The sequence below is a fragment of the Trachypithecus francoisi genome, unplaced genomic scaffold, assembly GCF_009764315.1.
Source record: "Trachypithecus francoisi isolate TF-2019V2 unplaced genomic scaffold, Tfra_2.0 Lachesis_group0, whole genome shotgun sequence".
In the NCBI taxonomy this organism is placed as follows: Eukaryota; Metazoa; Chordata; class Mammalia; order Primates; family Cercopithecidae; genus Trachypithecus; species Trachypithecus francoisi.
In genome coordinates, this window is record NW_022681453.1 from 13,576,710 (window position 1) to 13,600,031 (window position 23,322).

The window sequence follows — 23,322 nt, forward strand, 5'->3', positions numbered from 1 at the left end:
AGAACTGCAAGGAGAGATGGACAAATTCACAATTATAGTTGGAGATTTCAATGTCTCTTAATAATTGATAGAATAAGTAGACAGGAACTCAATGAAGAAACAGAAGACGAACAACACCATCAGCTAACTTGACCTAATTGGCATCTATAATAGAACATTGCGGCTGGGCACGGTGGCTCACGCCTATAATCCCAACACTTTGGGAGGCCGAGGTGGGTGGATCACCTGAGGTCAGGAGTTCAAAACCAACCTGGCCAACATAGCGAAACTCCATCTCTAATAAAAATACAAAATTAGCTGGGCATGGTGGCGCTTGCCTGCAATCCCAGCTACTTGGGAGGCTGAGGCAGGAGAATCGCTTGAACCTGGGAGGCAGAAGTTGCAGTGAGCCAAGATCGCGCCATTGTACTCCAGCCTGGGCAACAAGAGTGAAACTGTCTCAAAAAAAAAACAAACAAACAAAAAAATTCTACCCCACAATAGCAGAAGGTACATCCTTTTCAAGTGCACTTGGAACGTTCACCTAGGTAGGTCACATTCTAGGCCAAGCTTGTCCAACCTGCGGCCCAGGAAGGCTCTGAATGCAGCCCAACACAAATTTGTAAACTTTCTTAAAACATTATGAGTTTTTGTTGTTTGTTTTTTTAGCTCATCAGCTATTGTTAGTGTTAGCATATGTTATGTGTGGCCCAAGACAATTCTTCTTCCAATGTGGCCCAGGGAAGCCAAATGATTGGACACCTTTGTTCTAGGCCATTAAGAAAACACCTCTCAAACTTCAAAGGGTTCAAGTTATACAAAGTATGTTCTAGGTCTACAATGAAATTAAATTAGAAATCAAGAGCAGATCTCTGGAAAATCTCAAAATATCTGAAAACTAAAAAACAAACTCAAACATGTGGATCAAAGAGAAATCAAAAGGGGAATCAAAAAGGCACGGAGGGATAATGAGCGCTGTGTTCCGAACACAACAGTGTGCTTGCTCAGGCTGGCAGCTGCGGGTGGTGAGGGAGTAGGATGGGCCCCTGACAAGCCTAGAGGGGACAAAGGTGTACAAAGAGTGTACATGGAGGGCCTGCTATACATAGGCTCCGTGCTGCCTCTTCTGCACACAACATCTCATTTACTTCCATTAACATTCTATCACATTCTAGTTCCACCAGGGACTAAGGATCCCGGGAGGGTGAGAGGTTGGTTCTGTTTCTGTGATTCACAACCTAACAACTCTGGCCTGGTCTCAAACACAGCAGCAAGGGTGTATGGGAAGGAGCTGCTAGAGGGGAAGGCTTGCTGTGTGCATGGGGACCTTGGTGTGCTCACCCTGCATACCCTCGCACCCACTACCTTGATTACAAGCAACATCAAGAGCTCCTCAAGGCAGGTCCCCTGAAGAGGACATGTTTAACACAGATTAATGTGTGTTCGTGAAAATGATACTCTTCATTTCTTTAAAACATCTTATTCTGTAGCCTTTTCATTCATTCCAGCTGTTTTTCATTCATTCCATTCACATGAAACATCTAGAATCAGCAGATTCACAAAATAGATCCGTGGTTGCTGGGGGCAGAGGTTGGGGAGTGACTGCTAATGGGCACATTCATCACTTTTTTGGAGTGATGAAAATAATCTAAAATTAGACTGTGGTAATGGTGGAACAACTCTGTGAATATACTAAAAACCATTAAACTGCACATTTCAAGTCGGTGAGTTATATCTCAATAAAGCTAAAAAACAAAGTCAAGTGTCCTTGCTGTCAGCTGATTCCTCCTCTGACTCCCTCTGAAGCCCACCTCAGCAGGCCATCGAGCTTCTCGGCCAAAGACAGATCTTCTGCCCAGAGAGAGGACAGGGTCTGGATCCAATTCTCTGCTTTGTCCCTGGGCCTCAGGCCAGCGGTGTGTACACTGGTGACCTGGTTCATAATTTCTTTCACCAAGTGCCTTGCCTAGATTCACAATCTCTAATCTCAGTGTTGAGTCCATGACTATAATGGAAGAAGTGGGTCTGGAGAGAGGGTGGCACAGGGTGGGGAGTATCTGACAGGCACCCCTAGAGACGGAGCTGGCCTTCTGCTGTGCTTTTCCATCTACTGGATGCTTCTCCTCAAGCGCACAGGCCCCTCACCTCACCTCACAGTGCTGCTCTGGTTTCCTCCACTGTGGCCTTCACCATCACCCAGGGGTCTCCTTTCCTCATCTCTGTTCCCCAGGCTGGGCTAGGCACCCTTCGCAGGGGTACCCACAGTGCCCGCCCACCCCTGTCATGACGCCACCTGGAATCACAAGGGTCTATTGATTAGAGTCTCTCTCTGACTACACAGTGAGCTTCCTTCATCTCTCTGTATCCCCTGCGGGCCCTACAGAGTCCAGTATACAGCAGACACTCAATAAATGGTTGCAAATACACAGCATAGTCCTTGTGTCTATACCTCCGTAATCATGAGGTCTGAGTGCTTCAATTTGCACTGTACCTGTCATTTCCTCTAAGGCCCAGGCTGGTCAGGAGAGCACCCAGGGAGTCCCCGGGATAGATATTGAGGGCATATGTGTGGAAACAGGCTACTTTGGCCACGGTCTCTTTGGGGGACCTCAGGCAGAGATAACAGCCACCCCGATCTGTGGCTGGTGACAGTGGCCTGTGAAGGCAGAGAAGCACCTGAGCATCCTGTACATGGGCCCCTTCTGCCCCCTGGTGTCACTGTGGGGAAAGGCAATGGGACCCCCTGGAAGTTAGAGATGCGGAAGGCTCAGTAGGTCCCCAAGTTCCTGATTCCTGGTAGAGCCACACAGGAACCCCAGGCTCCTGAGGACTCAGTGGGTAGGGACTGAGCAAGGGGAGAAGCCTACAGCCCAGTCATGTGTGGACAGGCAAAACAGCAAAGGCCTGGATCCCTGATTTCGTCCCTTCCCTCCTTGCCACAAACACTCACGGTGTCTGATCTGGGTGGATTCAGAAGGGGCCCTGGTAGGTCTGGGGAATGTGATGGTGAGTGGCAAGGGCAGCTCTTGGCAGTGCTGCCGTTTGTTAGTGTGGAGCTGACAGGCATGTTGGCTGTGCCAGGACCTCCTGGGCGGAGGCTCAGAACTGCTCAAGAAGGAAGGGCTCCAGAGGTAGGTATGAGGAGCTGGGTACAAGCCCCAAAAGAGTAAGATGGGCAGAGCGGTTTTAAATAAGACAGAATATGAGACTCCAATAAACAAGGCCAACCCAAGGGAGCAGAGTTACATTTTGAGAGTGAGTATGAAAAGCAGAGAAATGACAAAAGCGATCCCTGCAACGAGCACATTCCAACAGGGCAGAATGGCAGGAGAGCAAACCCAAACGGGTACACGTTCCTCTATGGGATGCCAGCATCAGAGCAGGAACTGCTGTGTGGCCCTCCTAGCTGGGCTCTCCTGCTCTGGGCCTTCCTTATCCCTCAGCCTCAAGCCCCTCGAGGGCACCCAGTAGACCAAACACAAGGGACTAATAGATGTTTCTGCGAAGACTTCACAGAATTCTTGTTTCACATGACTTTAGCTTGCTTTTCCCTATCTTGATCCTTGCAATTCTTGCAAAACGGAGATTTCTGCAGTCGTATTCCCAGGCTAGGATCCACTTTCAGCTCCAGTCCAGCAGGGCCAACTGCTTTTATCATTTCTTCCACTCAGAATGATTCAAATGGAACTTGTGTTTCCATCCAAACCATCTCTCCCTCCCACATCCCTCTACACCCTTTCTCTGCAGAGATGCAGGCATCAAACTCAGACCTCAGGCATGGGTCTCCCTCCTCCTTGCCCCGTACTGAATCAGCCACCCATGGAGCCCTGCCCAACCTCTGTCCCTGTGGTCTGGATTCCACCCCATCCTTTCCACTCTGGCTTCAACTCCCTGATCTATACCAGTGGTTCTCAATCTACACCAGTGGCTGCTCATTGGAATCACTTGGAGATGTCTGGATCCCACACCTAGAGATTCTAATTTGCAGCCAAGATTGAGAACTACAGTCCAGGCACTGTCAACATTCCATGCCTAGAATGTCTTACGAATTTATAAACTGGTACCCGCCACCAAGATTTCAAGCTTGACCACCCAAGTGACATTGGTGTTGTCTCTACTGACACCCTTCCAGGTGGGATGCACCCTAAGCTAAAAACTAGAGGAAGAGAGGTCACCACCTCCCAAGGTGACCCATTCCTGCTTTGCATAGCTCTATTAGAAAATGATCCTTAAATTGAGTCATATGTCTGTATTCCTCTTTCACCTACCCATCTATCCCAAGGGCAGACCGTACCTGTTTGACACGGTGTGACCTTCAGACATTTGAAAACAGCTTTCCAGAACCTCTGGGTCTTTCCCTCCCCAACTGGACAAGGCCCAGGTGCTCTGCCTTCTCTGCATGACACGGCCCAGAACATTCCAGCTGAGGCCTGCCCAGCAGAGGGTGGGATGGCCACTGCCCTGCTTTGGGAAAGGCCTGCCCAAGTACCCAGATGTGTGTGTAAGGAGCCCACAGGCAGGGAGCCCAGCCTTACCTTACACTGATCCAGCGGTGTGTCCTCGGCCTCCTGGAAGACCACGCTGAAGGAGATGCTCTTGGGGTCAGAGGAGAAGACCCAGCTGATGGTGAGGCCTGCTTCGGCCACAGTGATGGGGATCAGGCTGTAGGTGCTGGACCTCACAAACAGCTCCCTGCTACCCTCCCCGAAGCTGGCAATCTCATCCACTGTGAGGGGTACTTTGATCCTAAAATAAAAATACAGAGCGGGATCTGACTGACTGGGCAAGGTGTTTGTGTCCACTGGCCAGGTCATCTGTGGCTCAGAGGGGGCTGGAGACTTCTTGAGAGGATAAGCCCTGGGTAACCCTGGCCAACATGCTTAATTACGGGATGGGCAGTTCACTCCAACAAATGTTTCCTGAGCGCTTACTACATGCCTGGCATAGTTCTAGGCATGGAGGACACAGGAGTAAAAAATACAGATGACATATTTGCCTGTGTGGAGCTGAAAGCCCATGGGAACTAAGGAACTGAGGATGGCCTGACCTGCTCCACAGCCCTCGTGGATAGGAAGTGAGTGCCGAGGCGCAGCTTTCTGCTGCTCTCCTGAAGGTGCCCTGCTGCTCAGCCGTCTGTTTTCTCTTTGCCATTTCTCCTTCCAATTCCCTGCCTCACCCTTTCACCTAATTAGCACAAGCCTCCCAGCCTTTCAATACAGTCCATCTTCTCAGCCGCATCTGTCATCCATTGTAAGATTCCACACGGAAACCCTGGCCTTTCCTCAAATGCCAATATCCCATACTCTTTATAATGTAGGAGTGATGCAAGTAATACAATGGTTTTGGGGAGAAAAGCTTGTTCTTACTCTCCCTGGGTAGATAAAAGCTTCTTCAAGAAGTTTACAGGGTTCATTGACAGTGAGTTCCTCTGTTTTTGGGGTTCTGTGCTGGACCCAGAGTATTATGTGAAGAATGTGAGGTTAGGGCCAAGGGACCTGCCTCACTGCATCCCAGCTGCAGGGCTTACCCTCTCATAAACCTCAGTTTCCTCATCTGCCAAACAGGGACAACCATGCCTGCCTCAGGACTGCTGCAAGGACTAGATTACAAGATGAACCTGGGGAGCTTGCTCCTCGGGGACCCTTCCAGGCCCTCGGGGACCCTTCCAGGCCGAGTGGCACCCCTCCTACACTGTGCAACTCTGGAGGCAGTTAGGTTAGCTCACGGTCATGGAGGCAGGACCTCCAGTGCAGAGCTGCAACTTAGGAGCAGTGTGGCCTTGGGTGAATCACTCACTCATTTTGAGTCTCAGTTTCTCAACTGTGAAATGGGAAGGTGGCAGCCATCATAGGCCATGCCCTGTGCTCAGCAATTTTGCATGTTACTGCAGTAGCTCCACGAGGAAGGCATAACTGTTGCCATTCTGCAAAAGAGGAAACTAAGATTCTAAAAGATTAAGAAATTCGATCCAGGCTCACACAGGTCTGAGGCAAAGCCATCATCTTCCTACCATACGAAACTGCCTTTTGTGGAGAAAATGTATTACTATCCCCTTTAACACAGGGGAGGGAACTAAGTTCAAAGAGGTTAGGTAACTTGCCCAATACTGCACAGCAAGTGGTGGTGCTGAGGGCTCATTTGCCTCCAAACCTGTGGAGATGAATGGACAGACTCCCCAACGCTAATGAGAAGGGTAAGAAATGATGAAAAAACCAGCATGCTTCAAAGAACAGCTCCAGTACTCACCTTTGTGAGAATTCAATTCAATGCAATACTTCTCCATGTGTTAAATTTTATTTCTAATTAAGACCCCTCAACCAATATTTACAATTTTCAAGAATCTGAGGGCAGGTGTGGGGGTCCATTCTGGAACAGACATCTTTCTCGTAATGTGGAAATGTTACCATATTACCACGTAAAAAGTCACTTACCCTGACATAATGCCCCATTAATGCTGGAGCATTTTATAATTTTATGCTCCAGAATTCTCCCCTAGCACCCAGCTATTTGGATTGTGCCTCAATCATCTATTCTAGACATCATCTATTCAGTGACAAGGACAATATTCAGCCTCTCCAAAGGAGATCTTAACAAAAACAATCAAGGGTTTGCTCAAACATAATATAATCTTAAGATGCCTATTGTCTATAAGGCTCATGTTACAAATGTGAATTCCACTGAATGACCTCAGAAATTCCAGTTGACATGAGTCAAAGGGTACTAACACATTTGTAGTGTTCTGAGATAATCCCAACCTTTAACATGTTTTCAGATGCTCTCACGATGTGGTTGCTAATCCTTAGCTTGCTGTTGCTCTCTTTGAAAGAGGCAGAAAAAAATAACTTTCAAGGTGTTGTCATTCTCCTCGCATTTTATTCCCACGTCCAGCCGACCTATCTCAGTACTATCCTATTCTCCTCAAGGATATGCCTTGGATCTGTGTGTTCTAATTACTTCTAAATCTCATAACTTTCCTCATCCCTTTACTTGAGGGTAGACTTTTTACAAGTTTTATTATAAATGATTTCAAACATTTCCTTGTTCTTTCCCATTAAACGCCACTAAAAAACCTGAAAATGATTCAGCAGTTGTAGTAAAAGTGAAGGGCAGGAGAAGGAAGGCGGACTGATTAAGGACCCCAGAATATGAGGAAAATCACAACAGCTTAGCGTCTCTGAGCCCCCCACCTACATATACTAGAAAACCACTCGTTATCCTAAGAGCCTGGAAAATCACAGTGTGCATGAGGAAAGACAATCAACAGAAGCTGACACTGACATCAATCAGATGCTGGAGTTATCTGTCAAGGCTTTTAAAGCAGTCATCAAAAAAAAAAATGCTTCAATAACAATTTTAAATGTTCTTGAAACAATAAAAAAGTGGAAAACTCACACCAAAGAAACAGAAGACATAAAAAAGAACCAAATGGAAATTTTAGACCTAAATAATTACAATAACCAAAATAAAAAAAAGTCACTGGACACTCAATAGCTGAATAAAGATGACAGTTGTACTTGAAGAGAGAAAAACAGAAATTCCTCAATCTGAACAACACAGGGAAAAGAGAATTGGGGGGCGGGGTGCAAGGAAAAAGAACAGAGCCTCAGGGACCTACAAGACAAGGACGAAAGATCTCACATTTGTATTACTGGAGTCCCAAATGGAGTGGGAAAATAGAGTACATCTGAAAAACTGTTCAAAGAAATGATGGCTATAAACTTCCCAAATATGGTGACAGATATAAGCCTAGAGATTCAAGAGCTGAGTGTACCCCAAATAGGAAAAACCCAAAGAAATTCATGCCAAGACCCATCATAGTTCAACTTCTAAGAACAAAAGACAAAGAAAAAACTTGAAGGCAGGCAAAGAGAAATAACTTATTATCTACGGGAGAATACCAATTTGAATGCTAGGGGATTTCTCATCTAAAACCATGGAGGCCAGAGGGAAGTAGCAGCACACTTATTTCAAATGCTGAAAGAAAAAAACTGTCAATTCTATATCTGGCAAAACATCCTTTAGATATTTTGTGAAATCCAGCAGGGTGTGAAAAAGAATTATATACTGCAGCCAGTGGGATCTATCCCAGGTATGCAAGGTTGGTTTGATATATGAAAGTCAGTCAATGCAATCCATCATATCAACAGGCTAAGGAAGAAAAAGTCTATGATCTTATCAACTGATGTAGAAAAAAGATCTGGCAAAATTCAACAGCCATTCATGACCACTCAAGTTCTCTTTTACTATTTCTAATTGTCACTGCTGTGAGTAGCATGCAAGGGACATTTTGGGAGCTTTATCTTTGCACATCCAGTCATTATTTCCTCAGGATAAATTCCCAGACATAGGCCCATTGCATCAAAAAGAAAATGCAATTCTTGAGCTTTTGGTACATCCTGCAGCCAAGTTGCTCTCCAGAAAGGGTGGCCCTGACACTTCATACTCCCCTAGCATCAACAGCTTGTGAGTGGGCTAGCTATTTAATTCTTCCTGCTTGGTCTGCCCCATAATTCAATATAGTGTTTGTCCAAGTGTGGTCCAAGGTCACCTGAGGACTGGTGGAATAGATTATTCTCTCACGACCACATCTGACCCTTCAGGAAATTCTATCTTCACCACCTTCAAAATAGGTCCAGAATTTGCCCTGGCTCTGCCCTCTCTGCCAATACTTGGTCCAAGGAACAAGCATTCCTCTAATACCCTTTCAACTGGTCTCCCCACTTTTGCTCTTGTCCTCCATCATCTATTCTCCACATGGCAACCAGAACAATTCTTTTTCAAATGTAAATTAGATTAAGTCATTCTTAATGCTACACACCTCATTTTGGGGGTCCCATTTCCTTCAGATTCAAAGTCAAAGTCCTTACAATAGCCAACAAGACCCTATGTGCTGGGACCCTCATTTCCACTCTGACTCCACCTCCTGGTTCTCTCTGCTGCAGGCACGCTGGCCCTTTTCTCGGCCCCTCAACATGCCAGGCACCATCCCGTCGCAGGGCCTTTGTGAGGCCTGTTCCCTCTGCCTGAAATGCTATACCCATAGATAGAAGCCTGGCAACTCCTTCACCTCCTTCAAATCTTATCTTCTTACTGTCACTCTATTTAAAATGGCAAATTCCCCTTCCCTGTTATCCTACTTTATCTTTTTCCACAGCAAGCACCACCTTGTAACATTTATACAATATTGACTTATTTAATTATGTTGACAGCTTGTCATCTGTCAACCCCTGCTGGAATGTAAGCTTGATGAGGGCGAGGGGTGAGCCTTTGTTGGTTTTGTTTACTGACATGCTCTAAGCACCTAAAATAGTACCTGGCACATTGTGATAATAAATATCTGTGAATGAGTGACTGAATCTATTCAATGACAGTTATGCAGCCACTGGATACAACAACACTGGAGAACTCGGTCATGTGGGAAAATACTCATGCTATAGCAAGTTTTAAAATACTGCAAAAGATTTAGAATATATGTTTGTGTCAAAAATTATATGTATATAGGTATATAAAAAAGACTGGAAGGCTATATGCCAACATGTTTTGCTTATCTCTATTTTCCTAATTTTTTACAATGAAAGTGTATTGCTCGTACAATAAAAAAATTAACAAAGTTACTTTGAAAAAAGAACATGAGGTGTGCGAGGAATATTATAAAGGGGCACGGGGAACTTCCCAGGGTGAAGGAACAGTTCTATATCTTAATTGTGGTAGTGATTACACTGTATCATTCATGAGAATTCAAGCACTGTATACTTGCTTGAATTTTAACGTATACAAGCTATACCTGAAAAAAAAGAATAAACGAAGCCCCACTGGTATTAAGTTAGAGCCCCCGGGGTGGTCCCCAGCGCCAACACTGGAGAGGCCATTACTCCTCCCAACGCCACACCTGGAGAGGACCCAGGTGGCAGCTGCCACTTACATGAGTTCTCCAGACTTCAGCAGGCAGATTTCCGCATCCTGCCCCACGGGCATGTCTTCAGTGTCCTCAGGCGTTAGCGAGGTTGATGTAGTGTCCCTGAAATGTCACAAACGAGAACACAGTCATTTAGCTATCAACACACAGGGCCTCACATCCTGGGGTCCGCAGTCTTGGAGTCACAGGCAGCCAAATCCAGATGCATGGGGGATCCTTTAATCACAGAGGCCATGACAGAGACCCCAGCAGACTTTGTGGGTAGAGGGAGGGCTGCAGGGGCAAGGGCCAAGCAGGTGCACAAGGGGAAGACAACAGGGCTACAGCAGTTTCCCTGGAGCAGCTGTAGGGAAGAGACCTCCTGCTATAGGAAGGGTGAGCAGAAACACAAATCAACCACTCTCCTAGCCCATGCCAGCAGAGCCACTGCCACGGGACCAAGGTAACAGCACCACTGGGTCCTGCCTTCTCAGTGCCAGTGCACGACTAGAGAAGCCTCTGGCCTATTCCTGGGGCACAAGAACAGGCACCCAGGGGAGGTTTTTAACACCTTCTGAATTATGGATTCTTAGAACATATTGGCAGATTGCAGTCCCTGCCTTCACTGATGGGGACACAGAGGCCCAGGTAGTTCCTCAGAGGCAGAGCTGGAGCCAGAACTAGATACCCTGACTGCAACCTAGTGCTTTCCCTGTGGGGCCCCAGGTCCAGCTCAGCCAGGGGCTTATACAATCTCAGGTGCCTCAGAGCCCAACCAGCTCCACTCCCTCGTTCTGCCAAAGAGGAAACCTAGGTCCAGAAAAGAAATAATGGCTTTATCCTCATGTGAAGGCGTCAGTGAGGAAGATCTGCCACTCAGTGTGGCTTCTTTTTAAATTGCTGCAACAATCTGTGCTCTTCCAGGAGCTGAATGCCACCAGCCCTGAGCAGTGGGGTTCCCTCTAGCTGAGGTCTCTGTGGTCCTAAGGGCAGGGGACATGGTATGACTGTGGTGGGGTCCACTGTGGTTCCAGTTTCAGCACTGTGACTGTGTGACTCATGGTGAGCTCTTTCCTCCTGAGACCCTAGTTTTCCTTCTCTAAATGGAAGCAAATAGAACCAGATGGACTCTGGGTTCTGATGGCTTGAAAAGGCTGTAAGTTTTAAAGGACTCAGAGGTAGCATTTTGCAAGCCCACTGGTTGAGAAAGAGGTGGGCTTGCTCTGGTCAGCAGCTTCCTGCCCTTGGCCTCTGTTGCTCTTCTCAGGGAAGGTGCAGAAAGAACGCAGGCTGCAGCACCTGCTGCCACCGGGGGCATGCCTTGTCACTCTGGCATTTATTTTTCTTCCTGGCCCCAACCCTCTATCTTCCTCCTTGCCTAACACCTCCTTCTTTTTGCTTTTCCAGTCACTGGCTTCCAGGCCCCCACCCCTCACCCCGGGACAAACAGAAACAGGGAACATCAGTGCAAGAAGCTGCTCAAGGAGCCAGCTCGTGCAGCCACCCACTTGACAGCAGGGAAGCAGAAGTCCAGAGGAGACAGGCCAGTGTCAGTCAGGCCTGCTTGTTTGCTTTCATCCTTGTCCAAGGTGCAAATACCATAAATGAGATAAAGAAATAAAGTAGAATGAGAGAGACTCTGAAAGCTGTACTTGGTTCTCCCAATTTTCCTGCATTCAGGATAAAAGATGTCCTAATCTATGATTCCTTCTCTTCCTCCATCACCCTCCTCCCTGACCACAGTGATGACAGACAACGCCTGATTACCTATAAGCAAATGATTCACAGAGCAGGTTTCCCAGACCCTTGCTGGCCCCGGTGGATGCCCTGCATGAGTGAGGTGGGAGTGGGACAGGTGGGTGATGCAGTCTCAAAGGTAACAATTAGGGCAGAGGGCTTTCTTTTCAATAGGTTTTCAAACTGTAGGTCATGACCCATTTAGTGGGCTGTGAATCAGGAGGTTATGACCAACATTAAAAGAAATAGAATAAAATAGAAAATACAATAGTATATTGCATGTTGCGAGGATAAGTATTTATGAGGCTCTTGGGTTTTGTTTGTTTGTTTGTTTTTGAGATGGAGTTTTGCTCTGTCGCCAGGCTGGAGTGCTGTGGCACGATCTTGGCTCACTGCAACATCTAACTCCTCGGTTCAAGCGATTCTCCTGCCTCAGCCTCCCAAATAGGTGGGATTACAGGCATGCACCCACCACACCCAGCTAATTTTTGTATTTTTAGTAGAGATGGGGTTTCACCATGTTGGCCAGGATGGTCTCAATCTCCTGACCACATGATCGGCCCACCTCAGCCTTCCAAAGTGCTGGGGTTACAGGCATGAGTCACTGCGGCCAGCCTCGAGGCTCTTGTTTTGGCCGTATGTGTACACATATGCACACTAGGTAGCCATGCAAAATGTATTTCTTACCGTGAGATACTGTAGAAAATGTTCAAGCAACTCAGAGGATGTCAAGGGATTTAAGAGCTTGAGAAAGGACGGCAACCAAAGCATGACCACTAGAGGGCACCCCATCTCCTACTAGAGCTGCTGCCGTTCCCTGCTATCGAGGCAGTCTCAGCGAAGACACCAGATACTCACTGCCCACGCGGCCTTCCTCCTCCCCTTGCTCTGGTCATGGCAGCCTACTGCTAGCTTGGCTGATGGCATGCCACCCTTTCCGTCCGAGTTTTTGTCTGGAGCCAGTGGTCAGCTGAGATCAATCTCTCTCGAGCACACGTTCCAGTCCGTCAACTTGTCTGTCCCTTTGTGGGTGCCGTTCTGGCATTCCTGGGCAGCCTGCTGTGCACACAGCCCATGCCCAGTGAATGTCTACATTATTTGCCTCAGAGTAAGGTTTTCTTCTGTCCCAAATGCTCCCAAAGGAGGACATACCCAAGGCTCCACATTAGAAGCGAGTCAGAATAAAGTGGTGAGCACAAACCAGGCGGCCCCTGGCACTGCAGTCCTGGAGTCCACACCTCTCTGAGTCATGGTGGAGCCCCTCCAGCTTGGTCTCTACAAATGGGACTCTATAGTCCTTCCCTGTCACGAATTAAATGGCCTCGGACTGTTTGTTATGTAATTACTGCACAACTTTAATCCTGCAGACTGCCTGCGGTACAGGTCTGCTTCTTTAGAAACTAGCCCAGAGAGGAATGGATGCCTGGAAAATCCCTATGGCCCAAGGTGCCTTGCTGCCAATCTTCCCCAGGGGGCGCCATCTCCCCTCAGCCTCGCTAAGCCCCGCAGAGTGAGAAGTGTTGCTTTTCCTGATTACACAGGCTCCTGTACCTCCCTCTGGTCAGCCTCCATCTGTGAACAGTCTCCTCTGAAATGGAGATGTCTTCAGTTTAGAACTGCACTCTTCAATACAGTAGCCACTAGCCACATGTGGCTATATAAACTTAAATTCATCAGATAAATTAAACTAAAAATGTGGCTGCCTGGTTGCACTAGCCACATTTCAAGTGCTCAGTGATCACCTGGACTGGTGGCCACTGTGTTGGGCAGTGCAGGTGCAGCACAGGTCTCTCACAGCAGAAGGCTGCACTGAACAGTGCAGGTTTGGAAGGTTGGGCTGAACCACACCACACACATCATATTCACTCTGCGATCTGGGGGCATATTTTAGTTTTGCTATCAAATTATTATTATTGTATTAACTTGATTTTACTTTGCTAATCCATTGCTTATAAATTCCTAGTGTTAGAGTAGGTAGCTAGGCAGGCATGAGCAGGGCAGGAGAGGGCCCCCCTCCCCCAGGAATGTCAGGTGACTGTCAAGTAATGGTCAGGCAACTGTTAAGCTGTCTCCGTAAAATAACTGGTTGCAGCCAGAGCCAGAGAAAGAGTCTCCCAATAGATAGAAAACATCTGAAGCTGGTAATCAGCAGCTTCCTGGTAAGATCTCAGGAGGTGGGCGAGTGGGCTCAAGCATGCACATTAAGAGGCAAAATGGAAGAGTTTAACCGGTATATGACCTTCCTCTAGAAACGACTGATAAGGGAAAAATACCTCAAGTGAGCATGCATACACCTCCAGTAAACACACTGAGCATGCAGCCCTTCCCAAGTGGTGGCAAGCCACCATGCCTGCAGACAGCCTGCTCCAAGGAAAGAGTCGGGGGAGAAGAAACACAAACCCCAGAACCATGCCAATATATAAAACCTCAAGTCAAGGGCCCGACAGGGCACTTGGATCTCCCAGGTCACCTGCTTGGCTCTCTTCCAAGTATACTTTACTTCCATTTGTTCCTGCTCTAAAACTTTTTAATAAACCTTACTCCTGCTCTAAAACTTGCCTCAGTCTCTCTCTCTGCCTTAAACCTACCTGTGCCCCTTGACCAAATTCTTTCCTCCAAGAAGGCAAGACTCAAGTTACTGCAGACCCGTATGGATTTGCTGCTGCTAACATACTTTGGTGCCACGTGACTCAGACACATTCTCTACTGGTAAGACACTTCGACAACTCACCTTCTTCCGCTGGAGGTAGTCAACCCCTGTACGTGGTTTCCTTCTCCTGCTCTCCTGCTTATAGAAAAACTGTTCCTCCAGAACAATTCCTCTCAGCTATAGTGGCTCTGTTCCTGCCAGTTGATCTCTCAGCTCCTCCTGGTGGCTTGCAGCGGTACAGGCCTGCTGGTTATGTTGCCCAGGATGGCCTCAAACTCCTGGGCTTCAAATGATCCTCTCATCTTAGCCTCCTGAGTGCTGGGACTATAGGTGCCCACTGCCACGCCTGGCTGGTTAGGTTACTTTTCTGTGGATCACAGCCCATCATCCACCAATGCCTTGCCAACAGCAGTAAATGTCTCATCCCTGGATCCTGGAACTGATAACTTAAAAGCTCTGCCAGGTCTTCAGGTAAGGAGAGCAGGCCAACAGTCTGACTTCCAAGATAAATCTGCAGCAGGTATGTCTGCCACTTCCCTTTTACTCTTCCCTCAATTTTATTTAGAAAATGTTTAGGTATTTCTGGGGAAATCTAAGACATATATGATTGGGTTCCCACCCTTAGCAAGTTTAAAGTTTTGTTTCAAATAAAAATAATGCCCTTAAAACAATTAACACTACAAATTGGCAGATAGTAAAAGGCGTTTTGTAAAGTGATTAAAATAAAATTTTAGCCCCAAATCTGCGAGTGGCTCAGCCCCTCAAATATAGGTGCAAGTCTTTTGTACTATAGAGGAGTTTCTATTAAAGAATGGCCATGATAAACAAGCCATGCTTTCTCAAATACACATATCCCCATACTGACACGTACACACAGTCATGGAGGGCCCCAGGTGCTGGTTTGTTTTTCCTCATGGAGTAGAAAGGCTTGCTGAGAAGAGCATGGCCAAGGGTGCTTGACAAGGCTCAGGCTATTCTAACACTGCCCTGTGGACCTGTCTTGAATGGCATGGTTGGCTTGTCCCTGGGTAAAACTCAGCTCTCAAAGCTGAAAGATTCCTAAATGTCAGGCAGGGTTAAATTGCCACCCTGCCTTGAAAGGTCTCTTTCAGGAAGACAGGTGCATATTTGGCTCAGTCTGTTCTTTTATTCATTTGTCCACCATTCCCTACATCCATCTGTCCACCATTCCCTACATCCATCTGTCCATCGGTATGTAGTCTATGCGGCCTCATGGTTCATGCCCATAAGGAACACCTCACTCATTTGCACCAGTTTGGTAGAAAGGACAGTCTGAATGAATTCATTCAAAAAAAGGCCTGCAGACCTACTAGAGCTCTTCAGATCTTTTATCAGGGCCCCCTGGCATAGCTCCATACTCAGAGCAGGGCAGGAAGCACTGGCTTTGCAGCCTGACAGTCCCGGGTGACTGCTGGGGATGTGTGTTCTTGGGCAAGTGGGTTAATCTCTCTAGTCTTCTGTTTGCCTATCTGTAAGTGACTAGGATTAGATGGCTGTACATAGAAGCATCCAGCATAGGGCCAGGCTTGCAGTAGAACTGAGAGTTAGTCTCTGGATCCTGAGGTTGCTCCTGGTCCGTGCTCCCAATGCTTGATATTTGCCCTTAGGAAGAGCCACATGAGGTTTGCCTAGGAGGTGGGAGAGAGCAAAAGCATTGGAGAGAAGCAACCTGAATGGTAGTGCAGAGCCAGAGAAGGGAGGCCAGGCACCTCCACAAGAGCGCAGCTGCTTCTGGGAAAGCAGACATTGGAGTACTTGCCTCTCCCTAGTACCGTCTCCACGAGGAGGCACTGGGGCATGTGACCCAGGCTGACATGCCTCTAATTCCTGCCTTCCAGCGTTATTTCCCAGAAGGGTCAGTAATGTTAGATCATGGAGACTGACAACTAGCACTGTGCTGAGATCAAAGTAGTCAACAGCTGGGGAATTCCAGGAGTAGAGAGGGCAGCCCAAGGAAACCAGATGATTCCAGCCAGGCTAGGCAGGGTGGGTGGGCACTGCCTGCTGAGGTGCCTGAGTGGTGTGGGCTTAGGAGGAAGCACTGCACCAGGCCCACTGGCAGACTCATCATCATCCTGTTGATTGGTCTGGTAATGACAGACACCTGAGTGTGTATCTTCGATTTGCCAGTTTCTAGCTGTGTGCACCGGGGGCTGTTATTTTGGCTATGGTCCTCAGTATTCTCATCTATAAAGGAAGGATAATATCGACTGCAGGGCTGCTATGGGGCTTAACAGCTATCACATATGCTGGAGCTGCATGTGCACACAGAACCCAGCCCATGCCATGGACTTAGCATTGGCCCAGACCCCAACTGTTCCAAAAAGATGTCTGACTAGTGAATGAAGTAATTTTAAGGTACAAATGCCACCATCTTCAGTGGATGGCCAGAGCCAAACCTCCTTATTGTTCCCCTTTAGTTTACGAATAAAGCCCTGTCAGGCCCTGACAGAAGAATCAGCCCCAAAGCAGAATGAAGGGGGTGTGGGGTATCAGAGTAACCCACCCATCTCTGACCCATGCACTACACAGGGGCGGGTAGGTCATATGGATTCTGATCTGAAGAATGGGAGTAGGGGGTGGGTCTCTTATAGTAACCAGCTGAAGGCTCTTAAAAAATGTTCAGCGGAAACATGAACCACATCACAGAAGTAGAGGCAGACCTTGCTTCACGAGCAAGCTCATCTGTGGAACAAACTGGCAAAGCACCTCTGCTGGTGAGTCATTTGTCTTACTCTTTATACTGAAAAGAAGACAGGGAGGACTAACCCCAGGTATTGTTGGTATTCTCTGATTCCTGTCTGTCCTAGGGCACAGTGCACAATGCCAGGCTATGGAGCTCAGCTGCTCTTAGTTCAAATTCCATCACTGCCATTTGCTACTGTGTGGGTTAAACTGGAGAAACATGAAAACTACTGAACATGTTTCCAGGCACACAGTTAGTGCTTGTAGGCTGATGGTACTGCTAGTAATGGCATAGTCAGACCCACCCAGGGAGATAAGGAGGATCTAGTTATTGTCTATATTTGCTCAATGGATAATCTGTTTTCATTTCTTTTGCATAAGACAGGCTGTTTTCTCAGATTATCGTTTATGTTATTTTTTCAATATAAATCAATATACTACTGTAGAAACTTTGAAAACTATTTTAAAAAAAGGAAGAAATAAGTCACCCATAATTCCACCAGCTGGAGGCCAACTGCTAATAAAATGTGATCATTTTTTCCAAGTTTCTAAAAGTACGGTCAGTCAAAAATCACATAGTTTATCATGAACTCTTAAATGAGGGCCCACAGAATACATGGCAGAGGGATTCAAGGGGTTCATGGACTCCCAGAATTGCAGGGGTATTTGTGCATGCGTGTGCGTGTGTGTTTGTGTATACATTATTTCTGAGAAAAGGTCTGTAGTTTTTAGGAGATTCTCAAAGGAGTTTATGGTCAAAAAAGGTTATGAATCACTATTAATTTTGTATCCTTTTGACATCTACTTGTTGTAATAGTAATAGCTAATACTTATTTTGCATACTTACTTTGTTTACTCTGTTCTTAGCAATTTAACTAAGAGTATTGCATTTTCCAAAATCAGTAAAAATACTTCCTAAACATTTAAGTCATATTCTATGTCTGAATTATAATTTGCTTCATCATTATCAGACTTTTACACTATTTCCAAAGTTGTAGATTTTTTTTTTAATTTTCAGAAAACAAAATAGGATTTTGATTACAGAAGATAAATGTTTTTAGTTCGCCTAGAAGGGGAAGTAATTTTTAATATTCTATTTGCACAGCACTGTCCAGGCCCAACCTGTTTACCAATTATTATACATCAAAGTTTACCAATTATTACACATGAATTTGAACAGGTCCTTTGATGAAATGTGTAATGGCAGCATAAGGGACCAGTAAAAGCTGGAACAGGAGGATACCAAAAAAAGGCAAGAGCGAGTCAAGCAATAATGGGGAGCTGGACATTACTCTTAAGAGCAAAGTCACCTGTTTCATATTTTAAATGACAAAAAAATATGTTTTTGCCCATGCGAATCAATAACACAAATGCATCATCTGACCTACTTAATATAGTGCCCCACAGAGCTTGTCGGGGGCAGGATGTCTACTGGCTGACCTACCACCCTTAGAGATCTAACTATTGTGGTGTAAAGGTAAGGATAGTTATTAAGCAGTCTTAGCCTAAAGGCAGCATCCTTCCTTGCTAGAGAGAAAGGGCACTTTGGCCCCTGGAAGACAGAGGCAAGCAGCAGCATCGGAGACACTGCTCCCAGTCAGGACTCAACGTCAGGGACAGAAGTGTTTCTGAGTGGATTAGGAAAGGTAACCTCATTGTTTATATGCCCTTCTCTGGTCAGGCAATATTTTGACTTTGCTGGCAGAGATTCTGTCCAAACATCTGCTCTTCTTCATACATCTTCTTGAGGTGCTGGCCAGACATAGCTCCAGGTCACTGGAAATGAGCTGCTGCATGTTGAGTATCTGCAGGTCAGTAGCAACGGCAGGCTTCGCACTCATGGGCTGATGTTGCCATAGCGGCCCCTGCTCCCATACCACAGGTTGCATGATCCCTTGTCCTGTCCGTGGTCTTTGGCAGGGTCACAGGGCAGAGGGAAGGGTCAGAGAGAAGTGACATCTTGAAGGGCTGGTGCCCTGGGTAAGAAAGATAGCCCATCTGGCACCCCATTTCAATTGGGTCTTCTGCTTGTTAAATGAGGCCCTTAAGTCCTAACCTGCCAATCACAGGACCTAAAGCAAGGTTCTGCTTTGGGGAAATCTACCTTTGAAGAGACTTCTTGCTCAGAAGTCTTCAGGAAATGAGACTCTGATGGTGGAATGCCATAAACTGTGTTAGATGATGAAGGGGAAAGTTTAGTTGGGAAGTGAGAACCACCCAGTGCTTTATCCATGAAGCCAGCTCAGCCAAAGTGCTGGGCAGCCGTGGGCTTTTCTATCCCTTGTTTCCCCATTAGTAGCCTTTGAAAATCTATGCAATTGAGGGGAAGTAAAGGCAGGAAGGACTACCTACCCAGGCAGAGCAGTCTTGCCATCCCCAAACACCTGTGGTCTCCAGGAGTCTCCTTGATAGGAGAGCCCCATGGTAGGGGCACTTGCTTTAGCTTTCACAATTTATTAGGAAATGGGGCTCAGGATGGGTGGGCAACTGTGGTGAGGCAGGGGGAGATGAAAACAGGCATGTCCCATTGATGAGCTCAGATTATCAGTGGGCTCATCCACTGATACCCAGATTATCAGCGGGCTCAACCATCCATTATCAGTGTTGCTCTTCCAAAGAGCACTGTGCCCACCTGGCGGCAAAGCGACTTTTGCTTTCAAAATAACTGAGCACAGGATTTTATGGAATGTGCTTAGGGGTCAGTTATGAGTTGTCTCCCACATGGGTGAGATCCTGAGAATTTTCAGGCTAATGGAGAGTCCTTGTCCTGTCTGAGCAATTTCCCCTCAGAATTGGTTATCTTCAATATACTGGACTGTGCTGTTTCTACACAGCCTAGTGGGTGGGTTTAGGAGATGACTATTTGCCCCCTAAATGTGGTCAATGGGACAGCAGGAAGACAGAGAATGCCATCCTCAGCCCTAAATATAATTCCTGGGTTCTGACTCACAGGTGTTCATCAGAACAGACACCATGGCAGAGTATGATCACTATGAAGATGATGGGTTCTTCAACAGTTTCAATGACAGCAGCCAGGAGGAGCATCAAGACTTCCTGCAGTTCAGCAAGGTCTTTCTGCCCTGCATGTACCTGGTGGTGTTTGTCTGTGGCCTGGTGGGGAATTCCCTGGTGCTGGTCATATCCATCTTCTACCATAAGCTGCAGAGCCTGACGGACGTGTTCCTGGTGAACCTACCCCTGGCTGATCTGGTGTTTGTCTGCACTCTGCCCTTCTGGGCCTATGCAGGCATCCATGAATGGATCTTTGGCCAGGTCATGTGCAAGACCCTACTGGGCGTCTACACTATTAACTTCTACACATCCATGCTCATCCTCACCTGCATCACAGTGGATCGTTTCATTGTAGTGGTTAAGGCCACCAAGGCCTACAACCAGCAAGCCAAGAGGATGACTTGGGGCAAGGTCATCTGCTTGCTCATCTGGGTGATATCCCTGCTGGTTTCCTTGCCCCAAATTATCTATGGCAATGTCTTTAATCTGGACAAGCTCATATGTGGTTATCATGATGAGGAGATTTCCACTGTGGTTCTTGCCACCCAGATGACACTGGGGTTCTTCTTGCCACTGCTTGCCATGATTGTCTGCTATTCAGTCATAATCAAAACACTGCTTCATGCTGGAGGCTTCCAGAAGCACAGATCTCTAAAGATCATCTTCCTGGTGATGGCTGTGTTCCTGCTGACCCAGACGCCCTTCAACCTTGTGAAGCTCATCCGCAGCACACACTGGGAGTACTATGCCATGACCAGCTTTCACTACACCATCATAGTGACAGAGGCCATCGCATACCTGAGGGCCTGCCTTAACCCTATGCTCTATGCCTTTGTCAGCCTGAAGTTTCGAAAGAACTTCTGGAAACTTGTGAAGGACATTGGCTGTCTCCCTTACCTTGGGGTCTCACATCAATGGAAATCTTCTGAGGACAATTCCAAGACTTTTTCTGCCTCCCACAATGTGGAGGCCACCAGCATGTTTCAGCTATAGGTCTTGCCAGCATTTCGAGAAGCTGCTCTGGAATTTGCAAGGCATGGTTGTGTCCTCTTGATATGGTGAGGCAGGCTTTGTTTATAGCTTGCGCATTCTCATGGAGAAGTTATCAGACACTCTGACTGGTTTGGAATGCTTCTTCTCAGGCATGAACATGTACTGTTCTCTTCTTGAACGCTCATGCCGAAAGCCCAAGTAGGGGGTCTAAAATTGTTAAGGACTTTCCTTCCTCCATATCCAAGAATGCTGAAATCAAGGGGGATGACATGTGACTTCTATGATCTCAGGTTCTCCTTGATTGGGACTGGGGCTGAAGGTTGAAGAGGTGAGCACAGCCAACAAAGCTGTTGGTGGTAGGTAGCACGCTGGGTGCCCAAGCTCAGAAGGCTCTTCTGACTACTGGGCAAACACTGGAGATCAGAGCAGCCATGAAAACAAATGCTGGCACCACCAGGCATCTAACAGAAATGAGATCAGGCTCTGCCTCACCTTGGGGCTTGACTTTTGTATAGGCAGATGTTCAGATTGCTTTGATTAATCCAGAATAACTAGCACCAGGGACTATGAATGGCCAAAATAAAATTATAATAGGCTGAGAATTCCAGTGGTCCATGGAATGCTTGAAAAATGTGCAAAACAGCATTTAAGACTGTAATGAGGCCGGGTGCAGTGGCTCACGCCTGTAATCCCAGCACTTTGGGAGGCTGAGACGGGTGGATCATGGGGTCAGGAGATCGAGACCATCCTGGCTAACACGGTGAAACCCCGTCTCTACTAAAAAAAATACAAAAACTAGCCGGGCGTGTGGTGGGCGCCTGTAATGCCAGCTGCTCGGGAGGCTGAGGAGAGAGAATGGCGTGAACCCAGGAGGTGGAGCTTGCAGTGAGCTGAGATTGCGCCACTGCACTCCAGCCTGGGCAACAGAGCAAGACTCCGTCTCATAAAAAAAAAAAAAAAAAAAAAAAAAAAAGACTGTAATGAATCTAAGCAGCATTTCTGAAGTGGACTCTTTGGTGGCTTTGCTCATTTAAAAATGAAATTTTCCAATGTCTGCCATATAAACATATGTAAATGTATATACACACATATACACATATGCTATATATTACTAACATATGAGTTTCATAGCTAAGAAATAAAACTTTTAAAGTCTCCAAACTACTTTTATGCTTTGGTACATTCTATTTTAATATGATGTGCCTGGAATATACTTTTTTGGAATATACAAAAAAGTTACTTTGGGGCTCAGAGCACGGAAAATAAGTGGTAAACTTTCAGGGCAGTGCTCTATCATGGAAATGGAATATACCAGTGATAACGACCCTGCTCTTTCACTGTGGTTTCTAACCTCCTGTCTAAAGTGTGGGGCACGTTTGTTTAACTTCTAGAATGTGGTCACAGGATGAGGCATAGTTTTAAATGTCAGATTTTATGCATGTTTATTAAATCCTGGCAGTCTGTTCAATAGGCTTAAAGATGTTTTTTGGGCTTATGTATCCCAAAATCACTCACCAAATACGGAGAACCAACTGACAACAGCTAATTGGAATGCACAGAGAGGCAGGCCAGAACTGACTTAACAGTGTGGTTTTGGGGGCTGAATAGACCAGAGCTGAATCCCTGCCACTCACCAGTTTGTAAGACCTTGGGCGAAATTCAGCCTCTGAGAACCTGTTTCCTTTCTTTTTGGTGAAACACGGATCATAACAGCACCACCTCTACGGGTTGGTGTGAATACCTGAGACACTGCATGTAAAACACTTGGCACAGTTTGCATTTGGGGAGAAAAGGTCCAAAAATTAGCAGTAATTATTTCTTACAAGAACTGGTGACACAAAATGGAAGCCCTCCATGTCAGCCCTGTGGGTTAGCGAGGCAAGGGAGGGTTTATATCGTGCCTTCCAGGTGTGTGGCACACCATGTGCACCTGGTACAGCTGAGTACAGGCTGGGCCTTTCAGAGCCCACATGATCCTACCTTCTGTTTCATAAACATGTCTAAATGCATCTACAAGCAGAGTTTTACTGTCCTCAGGCCACATGGACCCCCGAGTGCTTCCTTCAACTACAAAATCTGCCCTTTTAGGGTGACAAGGCAACATTTATCTTTTAAGTGGCTTTCAAAGAGAGTTCTGTCATTCCCCCTTTGTGCATTCATGTTAACATGGAACACTTCTGACAGAGGGGCCACCCGTCCCTGGTTTCCCTGACAGTGTCCTGGCCCAAGGGACAGAGGCAGAAGTAGAGTCAGGAGACAGGGCCCAGCAGCATCTCCACGAGTCCCCATGGAGAGATGCAGCAAGATGTGACAAAAATGCAGGCTCTGGGCTCACTCTGACAGTGTTCAG

The 23,322-nt window shown here is 46.7% G+C and overlaps 2 protein-coding genes across 6 annotated transcripts in view; one reads left to right on the forward strand and one right to left on the reverse strand.

Annotated features, from left to right (window-relative positions):
• The window catches only part of FYCO1 (FYVE and coiled-coil domain autophagy adaptor 1), an 80,158-nt gene that overhangs the window by 9,361 nt on the left and 47,475 nt on the right, over positions 1–23,322 (reverse strand). For both annotated transcript variants that reach the window (XM_033204706.1, XM_033204711.1), the window contains exons 15-16: positions 9,902–9,997; positions 4,515–4,725 (exon numbers count right to left, since the gene is read on the reverse strand). In XM_033204706.1, the coding sequence (XP_033060597.1) occupies positions 4,515–4,725; positions 9,902–9,997 (307 nt within the window). The remainder of the gene's footprint in view (positions 1–4,514; positions 4,726–9,901; positions 9,998–23,322) is intronic.
• CXCR6 (C-X-C motif chemokine receptor 6) lies at positions 16,877–21,574 on the forward strand. Of its 4 annotated transcripts, XM_033204744.1 has the most exons (3): positions 16,904–16,999; positions 18,649–18,778; positions 19,920–21,574. In XM_033204744.1, exon 3 carries the CDS (start codon positions 19,941–19,943, stop codon positions 20,970–20,972), a length of 1,032 nt encoding a protein of 343 aa, XP_033060635.1. In that variant the 5' UTR covers positions 16,904–16,999; positions 18,649–18,778; positions 19,920–19,940; the 3' UTR covers positions 20,973–21,574. The 4 variants fall into 4 exon arrangements, with proteins under 4 accessions (XP_033060617.1, XP_033060635.1, XP_033060640.1 ...); XM_033204726.1 differs by lacking the exon at positions 18,649–18,778 and having other exon boundaries at positions 16,877–16,999; XM_033204749.1 differs by lacking the exon at positions 18,649–18,778 and having other exon boundaries at positions 16,951–17,056.

Coding starts and splice junctions, on each gene's coding strand:
- CXCR6 (XM_033204726.1), top strand. CDS start 16,901: ATGTTCAGCGGAAACATGAACCACATCACAGAAGTAGAGGCAGACCTT. Junction 17,000..19,919: donor CTGGCAAAGCACCTCTGCTG/GTGAGTCATTTG, acceptor TCTGACTCACAG/GTGTTCATCAGAACAGACAC.